This window comes from Scatophagus argus, chromosome 24 (genome assembly GCF_020382885.2).
Source record: "Scatophagus argus isolate fScaArg1 chromosome 24, fScaArg1.pri, whole genome shotgun sequence".
In the NCBI taxonomy this organism is placed as follows: Eukaryota; Metazoa; Chordata; class Actinopteri; family Scatophagidae; genus Scatophagus; species Scatophagus argus.
Genome location: NC_058516.1, coordinates 11186822 through 11214599, shown reverse-complemented (window position 1 = coordinate 11214599; position 27778 = coordinate 11186822). Strand labels below are relative to the sequence as shown.

The window sequence follows — 27778 nt, the reverse complement described above, 5'->3', positions numbered from 1 at the left end:
GCTCTGAATTACCCAGAGGCAGCATGCTCAGCTACGGATGGCTACATGAGTATAAGCAGACAAGAGTCTGAGCATCAAATGGTTCCGACCCGAGCAGCTCCAACAGACCTGCTAATTTCCTCTTTCACTCCCATTAGAAAAGCTCTTGAGCAACCGGATCTGTAAGGAGAACACCTTCTTCTTCATGTATAAAAACGCCTTTGTATGTGTATGTACAGCATATGTGGCTGAGAGATATGACTTTGGCAAAATCTAATTAAAAAATTCCGTCTGCATTGCTTCAAGCAAAGAACAGAGAAGCTGGACAAAAAAAAGCACAGGATGAGAAGTTAAACCCTTTAGTCTTTTCAGGCCGATTTATTCTCGTGTGCGTGGAATTATGTGAATCGTAAAGCAAGGTGAAGTGGTCGTTTACGGCGTCGCCGTTAATCACATTCGCAGACACACAGTTAAGAGGCAGCCAAAGCCTGCGGGAGTGAGTTGCGAGATAGAGTTGTATCTCCCCTGACACACACTGTTTTTGCTCTAGGCCTCAGCATCGAGCGCATCTGTCAATCAAAGAGATTCCCAAAAGTCAGGTCAGGTTGCTGGAGTCAGTATTTCTATCAAAGCCCGTCCAATCCATTCCAAATGCTTTTTCTTCTTAATAAAGGATAGAAATTCTGAAGTAAACACTAAATAATTTCCAACATTGCCATTTTAGGCTCTGTAGCTCTTTGTTCACTCAAAGGTCAGTGCTGTCAAGACAGTTTAATATTGCTCAGTGCAGGTCAGGTTCACCAAAGGTGATTTACTTCCGTTCACAGATAAATCAGATATCTATCAATTTGTATTTTTCTTTTTTTCAACTGGAAAGAAGTGATTTCGCTTACATTGTTTTAAGTCATCGGCCGATTATTTGCTGATTGTTTTGTTAACCCATTGTCATTTTTAAAGCAAAAATGTAAAACATGCTGCTGGTTCCAGCTTCTTAAAATGTCAGGTTCTGGCCGCTTTTCTTTGTCATTTATGACAGTAAACAAAGAGTCTTTGGGTTTTATTTTTTTTGACTTTTTGGTTGGATAAAAGATTTGAAGATGTCACTTTGGGCGCTGTTAAACTGATGAGCATTTTTCATAGTTTTAGTAGGTAGATTAATCGCTAACAGCGGTTAACTGCAAAATTTTTTTTGACTTGGCTTCTGCCTGTACTTTCGCCTGCATTTGCAAACCTTATACCAAACCATGTGTATGAGCAGATGGGTTTTACCTGTTCCAGCAGGTCCTCCACCTTCCTCTGCCAGCCCTCTCTTGACGCCATCATCTCCAGCTCTTTCTGCTGGGACAGCTGAGTCAGCGCCGCCTGTTTGTCTGCTTCGTACTCCTCGTTCAACTCCTCCTTCAACAAACGCACCTCTTCCCTACAGACAGGGACAGGCAGTTTGGTAAAAATGATCTGGTTTAGCTTTATTTTGTCCAGCTAGAGAGAGAGAGAGTGTTTTTTTGTTTATTTTTCCTGTTACCGCAGTGCTTCTCTCCATTTCTGGTCCAAGTCGTCCGCCATCTTGTCCATCTTCTGCTTCTCTTCTGTTCTGATGGACATCACTCTGGCTTCATGCTGCTGTCTCTGAGTCTCAATCTCCTCCTACAAACAAAGACGGGGCACATGTTTCAGCCACAATACTAATCTACATCTGTATGGAATCACATAATATTTTGACAGATTTTTACACGTGTGAGAAACAGCCAAGCCAAGCGGTCATATGTCACATAACCTTTTGGCCCCTGACTGGACACCTGCACTGATTGGATGGTCAGTGGGCCATGTGGGAACATGTTGATTGGCTAGTCAGCTCAGATGGGGTCCGTTTCGGCCTTGCGAACCCCCTCGCTATTGCAAATGTTCCTGCACAAATTTGAATTTTACACAGACTCAAAACTTTTTTTTCCCACACACACCTCACAGAGCCCAAAGTGTGGAGGTGAGTTGGGAACTACTGTGAACAACTGATACTAAGATTGTCTTCAAGGTGAGAGTGAAAATGTGCACTGTTATTCCCATATTTAGATGATGGGAAATAATTTGATTATGCGCTTGAGTCTACATCCTGTTTCACCGAGACCTTGCAACAGATAATTCTACTCTTTTTGTCCACATTTACTTCTAAACTGCTAATAACCTTTTTAGCCAAGTTTCAAGATAACAGCTTCTATCGCTTGTCAAGATAAACTGTGTTGGCATTTACTTACATTGCCACTAAAAGTAAGTAAATAAAAGTAAACTTCTATCTCTGACCAGATGCAGTGCTTCAATGGCTGAACATTGGATGACTCATAATGGCCACCCCCACATCTATTTATAATGCCATGGCTACAGGGCATTAGTAATATGCTGGTTCTGAGGCAGAAACTTTACCAGGTCAGCTGTTTCCAGCTGATGAAGAAGCTCTGGGCTTTTCTTTATCTATCTGACTTCATTAAAAGACCAGCAAGCTCTTTTCTCCAGCTTTAAAGTGAAGTTCCTTTCAGCAGCTAAATCCAGACTCAGGTGTTTGGGATCACGCAAATTGTGTTTCAACAAGACATTTTGAGAGGTTTGTTTATTATTGTACGGTATAATTTTGGAGTTCAGAGAGGTATTCAGTATAAAGATGAGGAATATTGCTGAATTTTCAATGTCACTGAATTCCTATTTTGACTACTGTTCATGCCTATTGACCTGTCAGGTTTCCGTAGCCACATGACAGATGAACAGGAAGTATAACTTTATTGTGAAAAGTTTTAACCCTGTATCTGGAATGTTAGGTTATTTGCAGGTTGGGATATTTTTAGTGATGGAGATGCTTCACTAAGCCAAGTCTGGTCCATGTTAAGATGGATTTTGTCTGATAAGGGTGACCAATGATGTCATCAGCATTAAGAGTCAAAAAAGATGAAACACATCAGCGCCGTAACTGATGTGCCTTTGAGCAAGGCACTTAACCCCCCATATATGCTCCCCGGGCACTTGATATCCTGCAAACGAGCTCAGTGTGAATACAAGATACAATTCTGTGTTAGGCTTCCCTATTTTAACAGTCCAAATCCTTTCTTTTTATAGAAGCCCTGCTCTGGTGGGAAAGCAAAGAGCACCACTCTGCAGTTTCATATAATTATCAGTCCTCTTTCAGGCCCTCTGTCTCTATTATCACCCTGTTTCTCTCTTTTATTTTTCACCCATTTTGTGCGCGTCTTTCACCAGCCGCGACTTTTCCCTCTCATTCACATTTGATTTTATTTGCGTTTTTAAACCTCTGCTGTTGTATTATTTCATTATTTCGACGCTGCTGTGATTCAATTTTCTCACCCACTGCCAACATTATCATTATTATTAATCACATTTATGATAATATTAATAAAAAAAACGACAGTCTCTTTACTTTGTTCTCACACATGTTTCATATTCTCTAACAGACACATGCGCGCACACACACACACACACACACACACACACACTCTTCCAGTCTCTCTCTCAAACCAGCATGGCTCTTTTCAAACTCAGGACCACTCAACTCATAATAGCATCATCATCATTATCTCACAGCTGGCCTTCAGTTAAATCTCATTTCCAGCTTTCAAAATGTTCTTCCCCGTCAACCAACTCTCCTTCCTTCCTTCCTTTCTATCTTCCTCACTCCCTCCGTGGAGGAACTGGTTACACTGTCCAGTTAACATCAGGCTGTTTGACAGACTCGCTGACTTGCTATCACTTTGATTGATCAAGTAATGAGGAAAACTGACTGAATGTCTGAAGACAAAACAGCTGAGCAGCTGTAAATCAGGAATCAGCTACAAAGTCTATTTCAGACAGCATTAAGTTCACACCTTTAAAGCTAAACAGATTTATATATTCTTGTAGACTTCAGCAGAAAATTCCTCACTCTATTGGTAGTAGGTTTCACCCAAAAATACTGAGATCACTTGCACTGTGAATTCTGAGCATATGACTCCTTTGTTTTATAATCAGGTCCCTCAGGTCAAAACATCTTTTTTTAACAAATGTAAAAATAGAGTCTGCAAAACAGATAACTCTTCCATCTCGGGAGGAACAAATTTTGAAGGTGTTAGTTCAAAAACAACAACAAGGAGGAAAATGATAAATGGGACCTGGCTATCAACAGCATACATCTGTGGCAAGCACTTCACTGGTTAGGTCTATTGGGGGGCAAATGAAAAGTGTGCCGATTGCATATGTAGATCCAAAACAGAAAAAAGTGTCACGGATACCAGGGCCTACCTCCCAGCCTACCTTATTTTGGTCTCATCCTCACCTGTAGGTCAGTTAGCAGGCTACTGGTCTCTCGGACTCTGGATCTAGTTGCGTCTAGTTCTATCCTGAGCTTCTCTTGAGTCTCCCTCAGACAGGTGATCTGTGTCTGAGCTGAACTCAGGTTCTGCTCCCCCTCCCTCACCAGCTCCTGGAGGTGGGACACCTGAGGAGATCAGCAGAGGGTTAGCACATTTCAACAATCAGAACTTCGGTTACACTTCAGGACTCCGAGCAGAACCGACTTCGTACCTCCTGATTGGCCATATTGAGCTTGGCCGAGAGCTCCTCTTTCAAGTTGTCAAGCTGCTGCTGAAGGCGGTCTCGCTGCTCCTCCAGTGACAGCCGCTTAATCTCAAACTCCTGACTCATTTTCTGGGGAGAGGAGAAGGAAGAGAAAGAGAAGACAAAGAACGAAAGAGGATGAAAAGATGCGTGACAAGAAGAGGAAGGACAATGAGAGCAGCTCGGAAACGAAGAAGGCTCATTAGCATTGGGACCAACTTTGAAACCAGAGATCTATTCAAGAAACGTTCAAATTAGATACTTGAAAAGACAAACTATCAGCACATTTGTTTACTCTGAAGGCCGGGTAGCTCAATCTTTTCGTCTCTGCAGGATTCCCACTGAAATACCCCAAAAGCACCATCTTTTAGAGGAAGGAGAGTTAAAAAAAAACACCACTGTAAATCCCATTTCTGCTGTAATATGGAGTCAAGGCTGCTGTTAAGTGTGAAGCAAGGCTACTGAATGAAGAAAGGGACATGTGAGTTGTCATTCAAACTTAAAAGGCTATCTCGTGAAACCGACCAGTTTCTATAATCCTTCAAACCATAGCACCAAATCCTTTCAGGGCCGCTCTGAATTCCTCGCATGAAATTCTCTTTTTTTTTCTTCTATTTCTTCCGTTAGCTATTCATTCCTCACACTGATACTGATAATTTGTACTGTTTTGTGGTAATATTGCACTAAACAGCACCAGAGCATCCTTACAGACAACTAACTTTAATTGTCTGATTCTTTATTATTGAATGAGCCATAAAAGTTAAAAAAGCACTCTTAAAATAGTTATTTTTCTCAATTGTATTTCCAGAAAGTCGGACACGTAAAATTGAATATCTTCATGTGAATGCAAATGGTTTAATCCTCTGCTAGATAAATATTGGTTCATTACAATTCCTGTTCACCCCCATCGAGCTGTCTGATGGAATGAACCATGCAAGTTGTAACAATGAGAATCTCCTCTAGATGAACCTTCTTTCCCACATGACGTGAACAAACTACAAAGCGACATCCCATTTGATCTTTTATCCACATGGGAGCCAACCAATAATCCATATCCTCTTTCTTGAACCCAGTTACAGTAGATGCGCCCATATGGTGCAGCTTCCAGGCTTCGATAAGGTTTGAGGTTCAATTCTTTATCCATGTAAAGTACCAATCAACCAAGACTGACTACAAAAACACCGCCAATAAAGACACCCTCCCCTGAGAAAACATAGTTATACTGTCATAAAAGATAGGATATCAATTAGTGTGAGTGTCAGGTGGTCTTAATCAGAACTATTAATCAATCAGGGCATAGAGAGACAATTAAGCTGCAACCTTTGTAGCGCGATGACCAGTTAAACATTTTTAGTAAATTTTCAAATGGGAAAAAATGCCAAACATTTGATGGCTCCAGTTTCTCGAATGTCAGAATTTGTTTTGCAGTTTTTAACCTGCGCCGCTAAGAGTCCGAACTGTTCAAAAAAACGAGGTAAAGTTTTAAAGTTTTATTCTATGCTGACTCTCTTCTGGAAGTTATAGAAACAGATGAGTACTAAATTCTGAAAACAATGCTCAATGTCAACAATGTTTCCCAGAGCGAGCTCAAAAGGACATCTCACAAATTGCCTTTTTTTTTTTTCTTTTTTTGGTTCAACCAGCAGTCCAAAACCCAAAGCATAACTGACAAAGAAAATCTATACCTTTAAAAAGCTGTCACCGGCAAATGTTAGACATTTTTGCTTGAAAAAACGACTGAAACGACTCATCAATTATCAAAACATATGGCATTTTACTTTGATTGACTAATCAATCAATAAAAAACTTACGTTTTATTTTACTGCGTCACAGTTCCCTCCATTTGGGAACAAACCCACAACATGAATGAATTCATCTACACTACAGATATAACTGCAAAACCTCTATTCTACTGCCGTCTCATCTGGTCTTAAGTGGACTGTGGTGAATTATAAATTAATACAGCACAAGCAATTTGCAAAATTAGTCATTTTATTGCCTCGATTCAGAAACTTGTTAATATCTTGCTGACAGACACAAAAAAAAAAAGTTAAAAGTGAAAAGGGTGGCATTCACTGTGTTAAAATGGCCACTTGTCTTTATATCTCCAACCTCCATCTGCGTCTACCTTTTCCTCTGGATTTTCGCTGCAGACGTTAATCTAAAGATGATGAGGCGTAGCACCGCTCCGACTTACATAATATTTCCTTTTTTTCATCATTTCTCTTTCTCACCGGCCGTTCTCTCCATCGCTCTTTCTTTCAGGGAATCTATAAACACACACCCACATGCTCACACGCTGTTCTCACTTGGCTTGGAGGCAGGATTTAATGTCAATGAAAATCAACCAATTAGCAGTCAGCTTCAAACAGCATTGGAGCTATGAGCTCAAGGGGGTGGAGGGGTGGTGGTAGTGGGGTATGAAAGATGAGAAGTATGGGAAGAGACAGAGAGAGAGAGAGAGCAGTGAGTTCAAAATTATTTAACACTCAAAAAGTGTGTAATCACTTCAGAGGCAGGAAATATGTCTTCATTTAAAGGAAAAGCTGCAGTGTTAAAGGAATAATCTGGAATTTTTCAGACAAATTGTTATGAGTTACTCTGTGGTGGTCATATATCACGCCGCTTCACTGCCTCAGAGTCTGAATCGCTTTGACTGGATGTCTGCAAGCTCCAGAACGTATTGGATTGTTAATGTCCGCTGAATGCGGGTTGAACCAAGCGATCATGAATAAATTCGCCTTAAATGTGCTGCAAGAGCTGCACGGAAAACAAAAAAAGACTCCTCGCCTGCCACCATTCCAGGGAAAAATAATAATAATGCTGACCAATGACATAATGACAACCGCTGTTTAGGGCCATCACTGTGTGCGATCTTGTGACTGCTAAAAGAAATGAGTCACCGTTGCCTTTTATTTCTGGTCTGACTGGTTTTCACATCCTCAGCTCTACGTGGAAAAATCTAAATCTAGAGACCGACAGCAAGGTCACGCAGCACTTTATTCACACTTAAAGTTCTTTGGTGCGCTTTCATTACATCAGAAAGAAATGGTAATAAATATCATAATAAATAAATAATGAAGAGCACACAAAAAGAAGATGAGCAGAATGTCACAGGGATTAAAGTTACCGTGCTGCAGCTACCTTCACCTTTCCATCATCGTCACGCTTTTGTTTTCGCTGACACACACAGGTGTTACCATAGTTACCAAATGATCTTGCACAAATTCAGCAGTTCCCATGACTTTCCTTCGCTTTTACATTCAGGTATGATCACATATCGACCAAGACAAGATACTGTGGGGGTGGGGGGGTCCAATTTGGATTTCACAACGCTGAAGAACTGCGTCAGAGAATTTTTCAGGATTCAGTCTTGCTTCAAGCTAACTCTGGACATATTGCTCTCAGTCCGCAAGTTTAGTCTGCACCAGAATTCATTGGAACCAAACAGGTTAGTTGTCGCAGCAACCTTATACCCCCACAAAAAAACAAATTATTACAAATAAGCATGTATATTGGTGTTAACACATTTCTGTAATAAACAGAAGGACAGGGGTGGAAAAAAACTCCACTTTAAGATCCTAGGATGTCCTCCAAAAGAATGGCGACTTTTCAGGAAAAACTAATTAAATTAAAACGGGATTAAAATGACTGAGCAGTGCAGGTCATGTTAAAATCACCTCACCTCCTCTGGAAGAAATAAATTCAAATAACTCTGTCTGTAAAAAAACACTCGTCTATGGTCTCCTGCCGCTCTGGCGAAGCTTTCTCAGGTCTGACAAATCAACCCCGATGATGTCATAGTGATGCAATCACAGTTGCATCATGGGAAGTGAAGGATACGTGGTCTTTAGAGCTTGATCTGCGCAGTACTTTCATTTAACTGATATTAAGTAATTACTGTTGACACATCACTTTCACGCACAGCTTGAGCGCCTTTTGAAGAAAATGGCATGAAAATTAACAGACACTAGCAAAGCCAATAAAGTCCTCTGAGCTGTTTACAAGCATTTGTCGCCGGTTTTGGTAAATGAGTAAATTAATTTGACCTGTGTAATTCGATCTAGGCAACAAGGACATTTGTATTGCCTTTCATGCAGCTCTTTTGAACTCAGAGACGGAGAGGAGCAAAAAATTGAAAGCGAGGGGGAGGAACGCAAAAAACAAAAAAACAAAAAAACAAACCGACAGAAAGAAATCTGCGGAAGGAATCACAGGGTGAGAGAGATGCCGCTTTCACGTCTCAAAAGAGACATACTACACCCTGAGAGTATTCACTTGTGTTCAGAAATTACTGTTTTTATGTGAAAACTGGTCACTTCCATTACAGCGTCTGTTGTGCTTTATCACCATGGGGTCCATATGTAAGGTTAATAATCTATAAAGCATTATCTATCTCTTTGTAATATATATACTCAAAAGATAAATATTTAAACATTAAGACAGACAGGGCGGCACGGTGGTGCAGTGGTTAGCGCTGTCGCCCTCATAGCAAGAGGGTTCCAGGTTCGAATCCCGGTCTGGGCCCTTCTATGTGGAGTTTGCATGTTCTCCCTGTGCCTGCGTGGGTTTTCTCCGGGTACTCCGGCTTCCTCCCACAATCCCAAAAACATGCACATTAGGTTAATTGGCTACTCTACATTGCCCCCTAGGTGTGAGTGTGAGAGTGTGTGGTTGTCTGTCTTTGTGTGTTAGCCCTGCGATTGACTGGCGACCAGTCTCCGCCTCTCGCCCGCAGTCAGCTGGGACATTTGTCTTTGATAGGCTCCAGCCCCCCCACGACCCTGATGATAAGTGGTATAGAAAATGGATGGATGGATTAAGACAGACAATCTCTTGGTCCAAACTGGTTATGAAACAGTCTCGCTTTAATACTGATGCCTCGATGTGACCTACATAAGCAAACAATACCATAAATGAGAAGTTCGGTTAAGTCGATATCCTCATTCCTCAATCCCTGGTTTGCGATTATAGTGGTTATGACTAAAAATGGCACAGGATCAGCAAAGAGAAAAAGAAAAGAACTGATCAAAAACAGCAATGGCACCAATCAGCCTTAGTCAGTCATTCATGGTGAGAATAATGGAAAGGACTGGCCCTCTTCCTTCCATACGGCCATTTAATATGTCTCCAATGTAAATGGCTGTGTAGTCCATAAAGGTATAGAACCAGTCACAGTATAATTAGTTAATAACCCTCTTTTTTAAAGATGTATTTTCAGCACGCATACACCTCATTCATGCTTTCATATAATAACAACACGTTTACCCGAAACAAAAGTCTGACCACCATGTTTAACTTTATACCTTTAAACGTCACAATTACGGCTGAAAATGATAACAGATACTACACGGTACAATAGACAGACTGGCTTACAGACGAACATGTTATGTTGGCCTTCTTGCCTTGCCTTATTTAGCCTGTCTGTGGCGCTCATTTCGCCTCCAAAAATCAACAAAAAAAAAAAATCAAAGTTCTTCGTCTGGCTTTTAAACTGACGGCGAAACATTCACACATCTTAAAATAGTCCGACCACGAGAGAACAACTCCGGCTGAGGCTTGTGATTTTTCCCGACGCTGACGGGGGTGTTTGATACACATCCGACAGCAGCATGTAAATGTAAGATTTCATGTAACGTTTCATTATTCGAGTGACTTCTAAAGCAGTGATTCCAACTATCCTGTTCACATGTATAAACTTTGCTGAATACTAAAAACATTTTGCATCAATATTACCGCATTTGAGGAACAACTTACAAGAAAATGTACAGATGTTAGCTGGCTGTCAGTGAGTTTATATGGGCATGCACTGATGTGTGCACATATCTTCTGGCAAAAGGTTGTTCAAAGTATGGACGGACCATCTGTTTCTAGGTTAATTATTTATTCTAAGAAGAGGAAAGGTGATTTTTTTTCTTCTTCTCTGTGCTCCTTTGCAGTCACAGTACTTTGTGTGAAATATGATGCTAGAAGTGACTGAAAAAAGTAAAAAAAAAAAAAAAGAATAACCAGCAGTTATCTTTTGTTGCCTGTGTTTCACGTTTGTCTTTGAACGTTACATTTCATTTACGTGACAAATGTTTTCCCATTGAAACAAATCAATTACACGAGAAAGAAAGCACATTTTGACCTTTTGAACTAAATGAGATCCACTTATAAGCTCTTAGCATCAGTTTGCTTAGCTGTTGATGTTTCAGTTGTCATGTGACCAAACTTCCAATCTCAGTTCGACAGCTTAACTCCTTTCACGGATGAAGACCCTCAAAAGAAAGCTCAGGAAAAACAAACATGAGCGCATACCGTTATTAGCAGTTTCTTCTCCTCCTCCTTCTCCTGCTGGGCCTCCTCAGTCATGGCCTGGTGCTTCTCCTCCATTTCCTCCAGTGCTCTGACCTGTGCCTCCTTGAAGCGAAGCATCTCCTCCTCATAGTGTGCTCTCAGCCTGGAGAGCTCCTTCTCGTAACCCTGGTGCTCCTCACGCAAAGACTAAAGAAAAAAGGAGGAGCTTTTATATCTAACCTGTTCTCTCTCTTTTAACCAAACTGGGATCAATGAAGGGTTTAGTACCTGTTCTAATTTGACCACTTGTTGTTTGTGCTGTTCGTTGGAAGCTTGGCTCTGGTTGAGAAGAACTTCCCTCTCTTCTTCCAGCCTGCTGATCTTCTCCTTCAGCCGGCTCTGCTCCTGGTCCAGGTTCCTGATGGTCGCCTCATGGGCCATCTGAGTGGCCTGCAAGGAGCCGATCTGACCTGGGAACAGTCAAATCAAAATCAACGATTCAGTCAAAGAGACACCGCAGTCAGAAATCGTAACAGTTCTGATCCGTTCAACATGAATACAAATCTCCACCGCAGGCAATATTTAAAATTGATGTGAGCATTTGGCAATATTATGTACTGCTGAGGCAGCAGTTTCATCAACATATGCCGCAACTGGAGTTGTTGAACAGGAGGCGAGCTTTCTGTTAATCTGCCCAAAGGTGCTAGCTATTCAAGGGTTCTCCTGAGAGAGACAAGCTGCTCATAAAACTGGTAGAGAAGAGGTGGTGGTGGTGGGAAGAGAAACTGTGTTGTATTTTTGACTGATACCAAGTGAGCACAAAGAGAGCAGATGCTTCGGAAGGAGAAAGTAGCCATAGGAGGGTTTCCATGAGAACTGTTCCTCTTTATAAAATGCTTAATCCAGAGATTATATTTTGAAATCAAAATTCCAAACAAATCAGTTTACATGAGGCTGTTTGTTGGCTAGGGAATATAGTGCTTTTGTTTATTAGACTGTAACTATGGATCAAATTCCTGTAGCTGTTGTAGGAAACTGCAGAGTTTCAGACTCTTGGGGGGAGGGGGGGGGGTGTCCACAAAAATGCATACACCATTTCCATTTGTGCCCAAGTAGTTTGTACTTCAGATCAGCTGGAATGCGTGATTTTATATTCCTGCATTTATTTTCTTTTCATTGCGTCCTTTAATTCAATTTCAATTCAAATCAGTTTATTTATATAACGCCAATTCACAACAAAAGCCATCTCATGACACTTTCCAATTAAACCAAACTCTTTTAATTAAATTGTAATACAGAGAACCCAACACTCCCCTTTGAGCAAGCACTTGGCAACAGTGGCGAGGAAAATCTGCCTTTTAGAAGGCAGAAACCTCGGAGCAGACCCCGGCTCAAGATGGGCGGCCATCTGCCTTGACCGGTTGGGGGGCGAGAGAGAGAATGTGAAGCAAGCCACATGACATAAATTAAATAACTTATGATGACAACTGGGATATCACTGGTGACTGCAGGTATACGAGACAAGTGAATTATACAGGGACTATAAACAGCCACAGCAATGGTTGCACATAATGTTGGCTGCTCTGGCATGTCTGATTGTATTAACGACGAACAAAAACAGGAATCGGGCTGTTGGACGTGTTAAAATGGGATTCGTTAGGTAAAAGCCTAAGTTGATTCACAGTGTCCAAAATCAATGGCCGAAATGCATTTTGACTTCAGTGTGCTGCAGGAAAACAATATGAAAATCATGACTGAGATCCTGAATTTTTGCTAATAGCAACTAAGACTGAAATTTCAATGTCTGGCCATATGGGATATTATTATGATATGATATTTTAGAATAAAAAAAAAAAGCTGTTGTAAAAGAACAAAGAAGTCACAAAATGTATTTAAACATAAGGAATATAAAAACAAATCTCTTCCACTTTAAACAGCCTTTGTGGCTATTGGAGTATTGATTTCTTAGATTACAAGGTACACGTCAATGCACTATTGAAGTCCCCGTCCTTTTGTGCATGTGTCAAACAGAGAACACACTCTCTGCGTTTTATGCATAACGGACGACACCAAACACACGATGGACCTCACCCACCTAGGCGCCGTCTTCTGTAAGTCTCAGATGTAGGTCATTATCCTACTGGTTATCCTAAACTTGAGCTAGATAGAGCTCCATGATACTCATATTTGCAATTAGATTTTTAGAAGGCTGTTAGAGGTTAGCACTCCTTGCTCTGATTGTTTCCCAGATTTCTACAATGAGGTGGTGACTAAAATGTGATCATAACCAATGGTCATAGTGGGAGATAAATATGAGAATAAGCTCCAGGCTGAAAAATAACAGAATTTCCCTTTTCCCAGCTGTGTAAAACGTAGAAGTGAAAGGCAGGAAGCGAATCTTACTGGCTTTATGGAGGATTTCAGTCGCCTGCTGTTGAACTCGTTCCCTGCTGCCCTCCAGTTCATATTCTGTGTCCTTCAGCTGCATCACCCAGATTTCTCCGTCCTGGATGGCCTCTTCCAGCTGCTTGTGCAAGTTCTGCAGCACATACAATGAAGCATTTTACAGTTAGATAGAGCAACCCGACAGCATCTTTTCCACCACAGCCTAGAGTCAGATCCAGCTAGTCAGACTGTATGGATTTGCCCGCAGGACTGTAAGCTGCACGCCACACTTTCCCACCGCTCTGAGATTCTTGAAAAACGTATTCACCCTGAGGTTTTTACTTTTGTCTTTGCTTTCTGCAACTGTTTATCATCTAATTAAGCCCACTTTCTTACCCAAAGTGAACCAAAAGAAGGCTCTTATACTATTTATGCTTTGCTGGGAATACTGTAGATACAAGATGAAGAGCAAGTGTGTTGTACATGCTTTACAAGCTTTGAAAGCTTAAGTATTTGTCCTCGATTTGCCTCACACACACACCTTTATGGTTCCCTCGGCATTGGCCAGAGACGTCTGCAGTCTGTTGGTCTTGTCTCGGTTCTCCCTGGCCTCCTCCTGTGCTTTCTGAAGTTCGCTCCTCAGTTTGGACAGCGAGCGCTGCAGCGCTGTTTCTTGAGCCTGGAACTCCTTACGGAGTTCAACCTTCACGTGAGCAGAGACTTACATCGTTCATCATCACAATGTGGCTGATAAAATGGGAGATTCGTGAATGCAAAGTGTATAAACAGTGATCATGCCATTACATCATGCAATCAACATTTACTTCATGGTGTTTTTTTGCCGGTTTAAGAAAATCTTATTGATACGTTGTGCTGTTCTTTTACCTCAGTCCTCTTCCAGGCCAACAAGTTCTCAGTAGTGAGCTGGTGTGTTCTCCTCATGGCCTCCAGCTCTCTCTCATAACACTCTTGAGCTTTCCCCAGCTTGGCCTCATACTCCTCCACCACACGAACTTTATCCTTTGTTAGCTCCTCCACCCTCTCCATCAATGCCTCTACCTAAACAGAGAAATGGAAAAAAAACAAAAAAAACAATCAAGTTTATGTTTTTTTTTTTTGTTTTATCCTCGAATTTGAATATTAGTCCATAAATTTAGAAATCTTTGTTAAAGATTTCTAAATTTTCTCTGGAAAATATGTTATATTAGACAGTTAACAGTTGAGAGGAAAGGAATAAAAAAATGGGAATAAAATAAGGCGATGACATGCAACAGAAGTCCATGGCCAGATCATTACCACTGCAGGTTTATATTGTACTCATAAGCCAATGCACCAGCTAATCACCTCTAAATGTTTTCAGTGTTCGCCACCTAGAAAGACTCCAAAAGAGCAATTACCCCCATCAAGTAACTTGCTGTATAAGCTCTCCACAAAAGCCTATAACATGTTTCTTTCCAAAAGTTTTGGCCATCCATAACTCATCTGTCTTCCTTCCTCGCTCAATCTTAGCCCACCTCTTGTCTATGGAGCTCAGCCAGTTTCTCCTGGTCTTCGGTGGAGGTGGCGCTCTGGTTCTGCTGGTTGTTGAGGAGTTCCTCCACCTCCTGGCGGTGGGTGGTCCTCAGTTCCTCCAGCGCTCGCCGTTTATCCGCCTCAAACTGGGCCTGAGCCTGGCTGAACGCCCGCAGCTTCTCCTCAAAATCCCGACGCATCTCCTCCACCTATTGAAACCACGAAAAATATTCTATTCCCTTTGAATCGTTTGTGTGTTATTGCCAACCAAATCTGTACCTACGCCAAGCTAAATGCTCACAGCGTCTCTTGCAAATCCCTCTTTAATAATTGAAAAAACTGCAGCGACAAAGAAACCTGTCTGTGTTTGCTGTTACATCAAATGGATCTGACAGACATGAGGCTGAAAAAAATATACAAAAAAAAAAAAAAAAAAAACGTGATATGCGATGCGATGTCACCGTGACAGCCGAGGACTCATTCGGGTTGGTAAAGAGGACGTCTCAACTGGTCAAGCTGAAGGCGGACAGTGTGAAGTCATTGGCAGAGAGGAAGACGAAAGACAAGACCGACGCTAACGTACAACCAGTCCCAACGCACATGAGCATATGATGAGCTCATTCAGCCACCAGCTCATCACATTGAAACACACTTCAGGCGTTCATTAACGCCCACTGCCGTCACACTCGGGCCAAAGCAGGTGCATATGACGCGTCACGTGATGGTATGGCATGATACGTGATGTGGAAATATGATTCATTGATATTTATAATGCATTTTTTAATGACATGTCTGCAGTCAGTGCTTGCTGGATAAGCGTACAGCTATCTGTTTTAGGGTACGGATCAGCTGTCACAATAGTTGAATGTGACGGAGCTGGCGCAAACAAGAGGTTTGTGCTTTGTGTTAGCTTGTTAGATTGCAAGTCTTGCAGACAGTTTTTATGTTTTATCAGCATTAAGTAGGGTCAGGGAGTCTAAATCGGGGGATCTCCGTCCTCCCAGTGCAAAAACAGTCGAACATAAACTTTTCACAGACTGTGCATACATATATTGATATATATTTTTGTGTGTATGTGTAAAGCCTTACCTCTCTGCTCATAGAAACCACTCTCTGTGTGTGCTGGGCCTCAGTGCAGAGCTGGGAATCCTCCATTCTCTGTCTGTACATCTCAAACTCTGCTAAAGCCTGACGGTAACAAAACATTAAACAACAGAGTTATGTTATTTTATATAAGTACAACTGCGAATTCAGGCAATCACATCGTAAGCTCAGCTCACATTAAATTAAATACGATTCGCTAATGCTGCAGAACGATGACACCATATGACACGAAGATAACAAGAGAAGAAAATGTCTCCAGAATTTATTAATAAAGTCACAACTACGCTAAACAAACTAAATGAAGCCCAGCAGCAGCGAACAACCTGTCTCTTCATGTGTTCGTGGAGTTCGACAGATTCTTCCAGACTGGCCAGCCGCCGCCTCAGGTCTGCCTCGTCCGCCATCTTACTCTTGTACTGCATGATCTTGTCTCTGGTTTCTGTCACTATGTGTTGGACCTGAATAAAATAAATAAATAAATTAAATAAGCACAACAATCACGTGACTTTGCGCTCACTCAATCACGTCGCTTAAAAATATTTTCTTCAACTGCGACAGTTTAGTAGAGGAATTCCAAACCCCGCATGGAGAGTAGGTGGAAATAAGAAGTAAAGGCTGAAATGTAGAAATAAATAGAAATAGGAGCCAGCACAACATTGCTGCCTCCAGGAAACGGTTCTTGGCAGTGGAGAAAAGTCCCACTTTGAAAATTTAACACTTGAAAGCAACACTAATTAAATTAACACCTTAGCCCACGGTACACTGAAGCTTCTCTCTGAAAGCAAGATGAATGAAATTTAACAACATTTAAACCAGTTTCATATGAGCACAGGTCTTGTCCCTAAATAAACTGCCTGTCAGTGGAGATCATAATTTCTGATGTGGAGCCAGGCTATAAACCAATCATGGGTTTGGGAAATTGTTCCTGATATGATTTCTGACTGGTAGCAATCATCACCAATCACTCTGATGACACTTTGATTATGAAGTCAGCACGAGCTTGTCGCGACAGGAAGCTTCCATTTTTGTGTGAGAGGAAGTGAATCACAGGTACGGATATACAGCAGCTCAAATACGGTGGGACATTTATGGGATTTAAGTTTTTTTTGTCTGTTTTTGCTGTAGAAAGTTTGATTAGAAGATCGATACCACGTTCGGTTAGCGTAGCTTAGCATAAAGACTGGAAACGATTACTAGCTACAGACATGGAATCCAAAAGATTTCAAAAGAATCTACAGGATCCAACGGGCACCTGAAGATTTTATGTTTTACTAACACACTCCACCTTCATATGGCTATAAAGGGAGTTTATAAGCTAAAAAAAAAGCAGAGGGTACACACCTGTAAACTGCTGTAGATCACAGATGCTATTAATGCATGAATTAGTATTTCATCTGCCTTAACAGAATCACTGCTACAATCCAAAGAATTTTTATTTTTATTTTTTTAATTGCACGATTCAGAAGAACAAGATCCCTGGCGTGTCACCGCCTTTCAAAATATGACAAAAACACGGTGCACCATGCATAGCGTGGCATCGACTTGCTCCCTGCGGGTGGGTTGCTGACAGATAAATTGCGAACAGCACTTGGAGGCCAAAATTGCAGGGCAGCACAGGATTGCCTGCTGCTCCTCTCCTCCTGCTGCAGCATAGCGTCGGGGTGGGGAGGGAGAATCTCACTTCACAGCTGAAACTAATAAATAATAAGTGAGCTTGTCCTCATGCTACTGCGCCTCGTACAATCACAGGTGTTCAGCAACCCGCCGTGTCCATACCTCGTCCTCGTGGGCTTCCTTCAGAGACTCGATTTCTTCCTCGTGTTCGTCGTTCTTGGTGTTGAGAGCATAAATCACCTGGAGACAGGGAGAGAAATTAGATGGCACAACGAGGACGGGACAGAAAGGTCTCATCAACTGTTTCAATATCAGATCAATAGCGCTACAGTGACGAGTAAAACTCGGTTCTGCATTCAAAGAGCTGCGAAATCAATGGCAATAACGTCAGGAAAAGAGAGAAATGGGTTTCACACCATGATTAAAGGCAGCGTTATCCATAGAGGGTGGATGTGTATTCACAAGAGTTGCTGTAATATACACTCAAATTCTTCTGTCTCTAAGATAAGATAAGATAAGATGAACTGTATTGATCCCGCAGTGGGAAAATTCACCATCGTCTGCAATTTTATAACATAATATACAATTAATATAAGCAAATTTTATATGTGCTGAAGATAAATGGTATGCAAGGAGCTTTAAATTGAAGCCCAAACTGAAGCCCCCAGTGAGCTACTAAGAAGGGCCCAGACCGGGATTTGAACCCGGAACCTTCTCGCTATGAGGCGCTAACCACTGCATCACCGTGCCGCCCAATCACAATCATGTAATTATACATGTAATTATACATATACACTTTCAGTCATCCAAGTAATAACACATCAGGAAATTCTCCGCTCTACTTGTCAGGAAATACTAACACTGCTGTAATACCTCAGAGCCTCAACCCCACATAACATTGATATGTCAATTATCTGACAGGACCGCTGGCTTATGTGGAAACCCTACATTGTGCTTAGAAGTTTTATCATTTAACTATAGGGATCCCCTAAGTGTGCTGACATCAGTTGGGCCAACTTAGTAAATGTCCTCAAAGGCAACAATCTACATTTCATGCAGAGACAACCAGCTTGTCTGGACAAACCGCTCGCCTCAGTCTCTTAATGTTCATTCATTATGTTTGAGTGTTTCTGACATAAGCTGAGTCATGTTTTCATTCTTTTCACGTGAAAGCAACACGATGAGGCAATCGTAAAGTTCTGCAATTTTTCCCCTACTGTTCTGCAAGCGCCCTATTGTGATATGATGCACTAGAAAGACAAAAGTATCCAGACACACCTCTTTCAGTGGTCGGGCTCAACCCTCTTCAGCATACCAAGACATTTTGGACAATGCTATGCTTCCAACTTTGTGGCAACAGTTTGTTGAAGGCCCTTTTCTATTCCAGCATGACTGTGCCCCAGTGAACAAAAGCAAAGCTCCATAAAGACACAAAATTATCATTATTGCTAAATTTATTACCATTACAATAAATGACAAACCAGCAAATCTTTCCATTCAAGACGTTGGAAATAAAATTCTCTGCAATTTATGCTTGAAAAATGAGTGAAACGATGAATCAGGTGTCAAATTAGTTGACAGCTAATTTTCATTCAATCTGCTAATCGATTAATCGACTAACGGTGGCGCCCCTAGTTCCCTATGGCATCACGCCTTATACAAATAGGGATAACGGTGCACACACAGTGAGACATCCGAGGAGCAAGAGAGCAGATTAAATTGCCAGGCTGTCTGTTTCAGAAGGTTAAAATAACTGTCTCAGTCACCCCAACTCTGTTGTCAGAGAGCGGCTGCCAGCTTAACAGAAAAGCACTTTGTTAAAAGCATTCCGTGGCCTTAGAGCTTAATGAGAGCTAGTTATTGAAATCACACTAAATTTGTTTCATGCCTCGAGAAGGCACCTTTGCAGCTAACTGTAATGCTCTGCGGCATTGTTTGAGAGGGTAGCTGAGAAGTCTGTTGTAAAAGCAAACCAGTTATTCAGCTCTTGCACCATATATTTGCAGTCCGACTAAGATTACGCAGTCTGAAGTTAATAGCTTCGGGTTATTGAAAATCACAAGTTAGGACTGTCTGAGAAAAGACAAAGAAGCAGCTCAGTGGTCGCCATTTTGTGGACCAGGGTGTGGGACTGTTATCGATGACAAGCATTCTTAACTGTTGGGCTTCATGGTTGCGAAGACCTGATGACTATGAAGACGGGTTGTCTGAAATATCCATGCAGGTGTGGGTCTCTAAACTCGAGAAAATAATTCCTTATGGTGGGTGGATTAAAAAATAAATAAATAAATATAATAAAAATGCAGCAATGCTGTCCTTATTTAAAGACTGGACACGGCCTACATGAACGTAATCATAATAACAATATTATATTTTCAGTAAATTTCATGTCAAACCATTTGAAAGTTTTTTTCAAAATTAGTGACAATAAAATGTATTTTTTGATTTTTATTTTGGGGATTTTTCAGAATCGGGAATAGGCTGAAACTGTGTGTATTTAACAGCCTAAGAAAAGTAAAGCAATGAAAGAATTCATCCAAGAAACTGCTAAAGTTTTTGTCCAGACGTTCATAGTTCCCAGAGGATGAACCCTAAAGACTTTGGTGATCCCGTGAAGTAGACAAAAAAATAACAATAGCCGTTAGGAGGATATGGGCTTGGTCTCATTAAGGGAAAATAAAGGATAAAATACTAGCAGCCTTATTCTTCCATCTGTGAAGAAGTGGTGAAAGTGTGATGCTGGATTTTCACTTATTTTGGTGGTTGTTTTGCCTCAGGGCAATCGCTAGCTGAGTGTTTTTATTTACCAGCACATGGCTGGCGTTACCTCGACTGTATGTTCGTCCTTCAGCTGGCAGTGAAGGAAGTCAGCGTAAGGTAGATGTTCCCTCCTTCTCTTCTTCAGAGTGAGCCTTTGATTCCCGGCAGCAAGGCAGCCATGGAAATGTTCCTTCAATTATACATGATTATTTTAATGACGCTGGTGTGCCTGCTGCTTTCATCTCTCTCTCTCTCTTTCTCTTCTCCTTTTATCTTGCACACTTTTTTTTTTGTTCTTCATCTCCCCTCCTCTCTCACATCTCTTTGTCTGTCCCTCTCCCGGGAATAAGGATACCTCACATCGCTATTTGTGTCTGCGGTCTTACACTAAAGCTTGCTTCCCATACATAATGCTTCAAAATGATTCCGTCGCAATCCAGCATTAAGCGAAATAAAAAGCATATTTGTTGATTTATGTTGTCTTTGACCCATAAGTTATAGACAGAGAGAGTTCAAAGATGACTGGATGTTTTTAATTGACACTCAGATGCTGTTGTTTCCAGCTAGTTGATGAATTAATTAGCTCATGTGAAAATGTCAAATATTTTCTCACTTCTCAAATGGGCAAACTGTCTAATTTCCTTTATATTTGTTTTTATAAACGGTGGATTAAGTGTTTAATTAAAAAAAAAATAGACAATCAATCAAAAGATTAATCAATAGTTGAAACAAAGTGTGGAAACTGTGATATGGTAAAGATCAGAGAAAGATGGCAGTAGACTTGAGATTAAAAAGTCCAAGCATATGGCTGGTGTGCGCTTTAATTAAACTCCATGTTTGTTGTCTCAACTGAAAACCTTCCTCCTTCCAAAGAACAAAAATGAAAATGTATTTTTTTTTAAATTTAAAACTGGCATCTGTTCCCATTACTGCCGTCCACATCAGATATGAAAGATACTATTTGATCAATTATACTGCATGCTTATTATGAAATCAATTAAATCAAAAGCCTTAAAGCTTTAATCCCGAGTTTTGGTGAACATTCTTTATGTCCTGTGGTTAATATTCAAAATTGATAATAATATGAACCTAGAGTTTCTGGTCACTAGGATGAGAATGAAAACCTCTTCATTAATTATTAACTAATTAGGCACTATGTCTTTACAAATTCACTTATTAATGTAAATTACAAAGTAATTCATTATTTGATATTTTCATGGGCAGCAACAATAGGAATAATAAGTAATAATTTGCTTATATTTATTGATATTTATTTCATTTCTTTAGAACTCTGTCTTTTACTGCCTATTAAAATACCGTAATTTCCGGACTATTGAGCCCTCCTAAATATAAGCCGCACCCCCTAAATTTAAAAAGAAAAAAAACCAAAAAACCTTGTACATATATAGGTCGCAATTGTCTATAAGCCGCATCCAGAAATTAGCCGCATCATTGTTTAAGCCGCAGGGTTCAAAGCGTGTGAAAAAAGTAGCGTCTTATAGTCCAGAACTGTAACTGTAAAAAAAAAAAAAAACCCTCTAATTTGTTATTTATGGATTAGCAAACTCATTGGTAAACAGATTTATTATTGCCCATTTTTTTATTGCGCCATTAGCTGCATGTGCATTATGAATTAATAAAAAAGCTTTATTACAATTTCTATGAACTTGTGGTCCACACATGCCTAGAATATTCAATAAGATAACAAACATTCCTACTGTCTCTTACTGCATTATTTTACTCCTGACAGACCACAGTGTTTCACTGGAGTCAATTCAGCTCGACTTCTTTCAAAGCGGAGGAGCATCGATCAAGTCTACACGCGTAATCAATCAAAGTGCACTCTTCTGCTTATGCCTTTTCACCAAAAGACCAATTATAAGGTAGATTTACAGTCTGATTTTGTCATTTTATCACCATGGTGTCATATACAGAGCTGCTCTGAGAAGAACCAATGAGGAACGGTCATAAAGATGATATTCGGGCACTCAGGGAGAGTTTCTGAGGTTTCTGAGGCTAAAGGACATTTTGTACAGTCCATTACTATAGACTGAACTACAGAATAAAGATCGCTAATGTCTGGAGTTGAACAACTACAGCATTTGGCTTTAACAAAACCATGATGCACTGCTCTCATCATTTCCAAAGGATTACCATCATATTCACTAATTAAAGGATTTATGAAAGTCTTATTCTCGGAGGTGCTGGACTCCTAATGGGATCCCATGACATTTGAGCTTTTAGTCCGCTGTTTTCCTTCACCAAAGACGCTGTGAAGTGGCAACACAGACTCTGTTACCAATTAGCTGGAGTACACAGTGCATTTACTTTGTCCTCTCAGTCGTGGTGTAAAGGCGCTTTGCATCTGTTCACTGTTGCGCTGCTCCAAGGACACTCAGCACACACACACACACACACACACACACACTGTTTTGGGCGCAGCATCACTACACCACTTTATGACCTCTGTCAGCAGGAAAGAACAAGGGCACACTGAGTCTCTCTCATAGAGAAAATACAAACTGTGTTTTCTGTGATATTTAGAAAAGAGTAGGCAATAAACTAAGAGATGGTAAAACAAACATTTTCATCCAGTTAGCAATAAAGACAGAATATAAATCTGGGTCTGGCTTCTCAAACATTTTTCCTTATTGACTGCTTTAGATTTTTTGGACAATGATATTCCCACAGATTAGAGTACTAAGGCCATTAAGTAATGACCAGCAGGCGGAGAGCGTGCATATCAAGTAGCTATAGCTATAGTAGCTATACTATAACTACTATAGCCACTACCCAATACAAATTCTACTAAATAGACTACATCTCCTCACCATTAAATTAAGATCAAAACAACAGGTAATAACAGATTATAACTTCAATTCAATTCAGTTTATTTATATAGCGCCAATTTACAACAAAAGTTATCTCATGAACACTTTCCAATTAGAGCAGGTCTAGACCAAACTCTTTAATTAAATTGTAATACAGAGAGCCCAACATTCCCCCTTGAGCAAGCACTTGGAGACAGTGGAGAGGAAAAACTGCCTTTTAGAAGGCAGAAACCTCGGAGCAGACCCCGGCTCAAGATGGGCGGCCATCTGCCTTGACCGGTTGGATAATAACGGAATGTTTACGACAATGTCCATCAATGACGGACAAGAAAGCGTGACACAACTTCTGCATAGACTGTAGGCTTCAGTGTTGGGTTTTATTTTGAGATCTAATCTGTGCGATCTCGGGAAAGACTCAAAGGTCCACTGCAACCTGGAAGGTCACATGACCAGCAGGGATAGCTAGCTATACTGCTAGCCAGCTAATGTGCAAGCAGTTTTGGGGTCTAACGTGTGCATTCAACAGGCAAAACATTTTGACTATACAGCATCATCTAGTTGAATTTCCTTCTTAAACGGAGGGAAAGTCGCCTCAGCTGCAAAGCTATGATAATAGCCGATCGCTGCATTCTGGGTTTGAACAACAAACATGCATTTATGCAACAAGCTGCAAATCAGCTTCTCGTCTTTCATTCGATGTGCTCTACTTAAAAAAAATGTAAAAATACTGAAGAAATTCAAGGTTTTTTTTTCCCCTCTGTATGACACTGTTTTAACTCTTCAAAATGATGTAATGGTATGAAATTCAAATCCACAATGTTGGCCATATAATGCATTTTGCATTTTTTTTTCCCTTGAACTTGTGAACAAAAAAAAAGTTTGCTAAGTCATAAAGCCCAAAATTTGCAGCAAAGGACTGTCGTCTTTACAAGCTTCAAAAGGTCTGAGTTTTAAATGTAATAAATCTATCAGTCAATGCAGAGAAAACCACTGTGACATTAAGATTAAGTTACATTTATATTCCTCATCAGGTTTCTTTGTGGCTTGGAGGGAGGAGAGAAATAAAAGCTTTGAAATTTAGCTAACCAAAATCATGCTGGTTGCCTTAAAATTAAACTGTGGCTCAAACAAGCAGGAGGTCGGTAGTTTCTATTATCAGGGGAAAAAAGAAATAAAAAGCAAAAGTATTTTTATAGTGCGGTTTGAAACCAAAACTTATTAAGGTTCTCAATTGTGTGTCCAAGAATAAACTGAACATCTCTGACCATACATTTTGATTTTGGGGGCTGAGTTTAATTATCTCTTTGCTGATTTTACAAGGTGACAAGGGGTGTCCTTCTATTTTCCTTTGAAAATATCCAAAACACATGTTATAACATCACAAAATGTCCTACTTTATATTATATTATTATATTAATAACAACATGCAGTGATATCTGATTCACGCGTTTGAAATGAAAATGTTGCCACAGAGGGGTTAACACATGCGGCGTATGGAGAGTGACTAGCAAGCAGATAGCGGTGGCCTGCAGATACCCCCCACACACACACACACATACACAAGCAAAACACAAAGGCATAAGTCTGCTTTCAATTTTTAAACAGCAAAGACATCTGGATACACCACACAGGGTGCTCTTAGTTTGTCAGGAGGCTTAAGAAGACAACAGCAGAGACACAGTAAAATGCACTATAACTCCTAATATATCCTGATGAATCTATTTTCAGTCTTCCAAATCAGAAATTTCTTTAAATTCTTCAATCAGCTAATCTTGACCACCACTCCACCTCTTGGCTCCATCCAATCATACTAAGAGTTGTTTTTATTATCAATTGCTCTGCAAATTATTAACATGCACCAGCTTAAAACCCCAAATATTCAGTTTGCATTGAAATCCATCCTCGTATTGAAGAAGCTCGTACCAGAAAATGAGTAAAAGATCAATCTATTACACGGACAGTGGGTCATAATCAGTGGAAGGAGCTTCTGGGTCTGAAGTGAAGACAAGACATTAGTGCCTTAAACCTGCATTCCCTCTAATGGCCAGCAGGGGGCAACTGCACTGGTTTCAAGAAGAAGTCAGTTTATACCGTATGTTAGCTTATGAGAAAATGACCATATTTTCACTTGATTTATTACCTTAGTAAACAGTTTTCTGATGAATTTATGGTCTCAATCGCTACTTTCAAATCTTCTTCAATACAGCATGATGTTAATCTAGTGAAGTATAGTCTCATTAGAAAATAGGCCATAAAGCAGGCTACGCTTTAGGGCATGACTTATGACTGACTGGCTACCACTGCACGTGCTTGGGTTCTCTTTCAGATCTAATCAGGATATCCTCCCCAACTTCTTCACTCTCTCATCTAAATATGGCAACTTCTGGCTCCAAAAAAACAAGGCAGACATTACGGTGGCTCCATTCATGATCTGTTAAAGTAAGAGTTGCATATCATTTTCATGATGATGCACTAATTGATCCACCAGCTTCTTGTTTCAGCTCCACATCTTGACAACAACCTGTACCACCCACTACAGGTAGCGGCTATCTGCCTATTCTAATCTCATGTTGTAAGCAATGTGACACAATTAATGCGGATAATATCATAAATATAATAATTAATAATACCTATAAAATCAGCAACTGCATTGTTGTCTTTTGTATGGCTCCTGTGCATCATCAGCTGCAGAGAATGGCAGGCGGTCGTCCTCATGTTTACACTGATTATTATTACTGGGAGGTCCTTAATAGAATGAGCTGCATGCAGATGACACATTTGAGTCCACCTACATAAGGATTCCCAGTACTGAAAATGTATTTAAAGATCCAGAACAGTAGCTTAATGACGATATAAAACCACATAATGTTTCTATACCTGCTTATTCTTTTCAGGCTTATCGGTGTGGTGGGCTGAAGCTTTTCCCAGCATGCACTGGACTGAAAACAACCTGGACAGTTTGACAAGGCTGACACATAGAAACGGAAAAACGCCAACATCAAAGCTGCATTTCTTTTGTTTAAAGAGCAGATGCGAGGAGAACATCCAAACCCCGCACACGGGAAAAGTCCCAGTCAACCTCAAAACGCATTCAGACGACCCAACTGCCATTATCTTGCCATTCTCTTCAAATCATTTTAATCAAGCACTGAAACTGGTTGCATTATAATCCCGGATATCCACATTTTTAATCTATTTGCAATGCTGTGCGTACTTGTACAGCTTATCCTACTGTAAGCACTGTCTAAATCTGTACAGGAACAGTATCACCATGCCTATTGTGTTAACTCTTCCGTCCTCTACTCTTTGCTTTTTCTCTCCCCCTCCTTTAAACGACATGATCGCACAAGCTGCTTTAATTACATCTCAGCAGCCCTTTCACTAAGACAAAAGCTTATAGATGCTGCAAAATGCAGCTGCCGACTTAAATTTTCTACTACGGAGCAACATCGTATCGATGTATCCTACATCGGCTTCAGGTGGACTACAAAGAAGAAGCTCCCTGCATCCATCCAAGATTACATAACTTCCAAAAGCCCTTCAGTGGCAATGGCAGCCCTGTGATAGGAGAATAATACACACAGGTTACACAGTGGTGTGGCAGAGGGTACATTTACAGGAGCAGCTATGGGTATAATAACTCATGAAATACAGTTTGCTCAGAGTACAGTATGAGTACTCTGCACAGAGTACAGTGAGATCACAGGAGAATGCGTACTCTTTCTAGGCAAGTCTTGTATATAATCCACTTCCTTAAAAAGACTAATGAGTAACTACATTCACCTTATAGAATCAGATGCAAACCTTATCAGATATGGCTGACCTGTGAACCCCTTTAAGGATGCTTCAGACAAACATCAGCGTGTTTACAAAAAGGACTATCCCACACCAACATCCACACAACATCCACCAACCTCTACACGACTTAAGCCACTACATCCCACGCCATTCATTCACCAACACACCTTTGTCAGCTGTGCTATCTTCTTGCTCATCTTCAGATGCAGGTCTTGAGTGTATTCCAGCGTCAAACTCCCATCGTAAAACATAGTGGATGTTGGTGAGGGGGTATATTTGGTGTTGCTAGTCGAGGTGTTGTACGGTGGCTGCCAGCCTGCCCCCGTCGCCATTTTTATCAGGATTAAACCCAAACTCGACGATTTAAATGTCAGTAAAATGGAACAGGGGCTGCTAGGCGTTAAATCCTCCACATTGTTGTGTTTGTAGTTAATCTCCGGGCTCAGCGAGGGAGAAAGACGTGGAGTAGATACAGCGGGGCGCGAGACCGTCCCGTCGCACGCATCGGAAGCGGGCGCGAGCGCTCGAAATGATTAGAGCAGGCGGAGACGCGCGCCAGATGCTCAGCCAATGGAACGCGCCTATAGGCTCAGTTGGTTTACGCTTTAATGCAGCTTTCTGTGACATGTTGATGAACACCAGTCAGAGCGTGTCATCCTTTCAACTGGATGACGATACCTTCAAGTCTGTCGGAAATATGAATGAATGCGGACGATTGTCACAATAATTAATACAGTTATTAATGGTAGCACGCTGTTTCGTTCAGATCATTAATAATATCTTATTAATATTGGGTTTTATTTTAATCTAAAACATTAAAATCCCGGTTTAACAGTGTAAAAGAATTTGAAAGTGCTTTGAAATACTGTATAGGTCTATGTGGGGTTATCATTATTATTATTAGTAGTAGTAGTAGTCGTAATGGT

At 40.7% G+C, this 27778-nt stretch overlaps 1 protein-coding gene across 4 annotated transcripts in view; it reads right to left on the bottom strand.

The window, feature by feature from the left end:
• Positions 1 to 27501, bottom strand: part of fam184aa (family with sequence similarity 184 member Aa) — a 41252-nt gene extending 13751 nt beyond the window's left edge. The window contains exons 1-14 of one of the 4 annotated variants that reach the window (XM_046381981.1): positions 27020 to 27501; positions 17626 to 17703; positions 16173 to 16307; positions 15835 to 15933; positions 14748 to 14954; positions 14119 to 14292; positions 13775 to 13936; positions 13252 to 13387; positions 11137 to 11318; positions 10870 to 11055; positions 4537 to 4659; positions 4289 to 4450; positions 1502 to 1623; positions 1249 to 1399 (exon numbers count right to left, since the gene is read on the bottom strand). In XM_046381981.1, coding sequence (XP_046237937.1) covers positions 1249 to 1399; positions 1502 to 1623; positions 4289 to 4450; positions 4537 to 4659; positions 10870 to 11055; positions 11137 to 11318; positions 13252 to 13387; positions 13775 to 13936; positions 14119 to 14292; positions 14748 to 14954; positions 15835 to 15933; positions 16173 to 16307; positions 17626 to 17703; positions 27020 to 27184 — 2082 coding nt within the window. In that variant the 5' untranslated portion in view covers positions 27185 to 27501. The remainder of the gene's footprint in view (positions 1 to 1248; positions 1400 to 1501; positions 1624 to 4288; positions 4451 to 4536; positions 4660 to 10869; positions 11056 to 11136; positions 11319 to 13251; positions 13388 to 13774; positions 13937 to 14118; positions 14293 to 14747; positions 14955 to 15834; positions 15934 to 16172; positions 16308 to 17625; positions 17704 to 27019) is intronic. The other 3 variants (XM_046381978.1, XM_046381980.1, XM_046381979.1) reach the window with 3 other exon arrangements.
• Between the last annotated feature and the right edge of the window lie 277 nt (positions 27502 to 27778).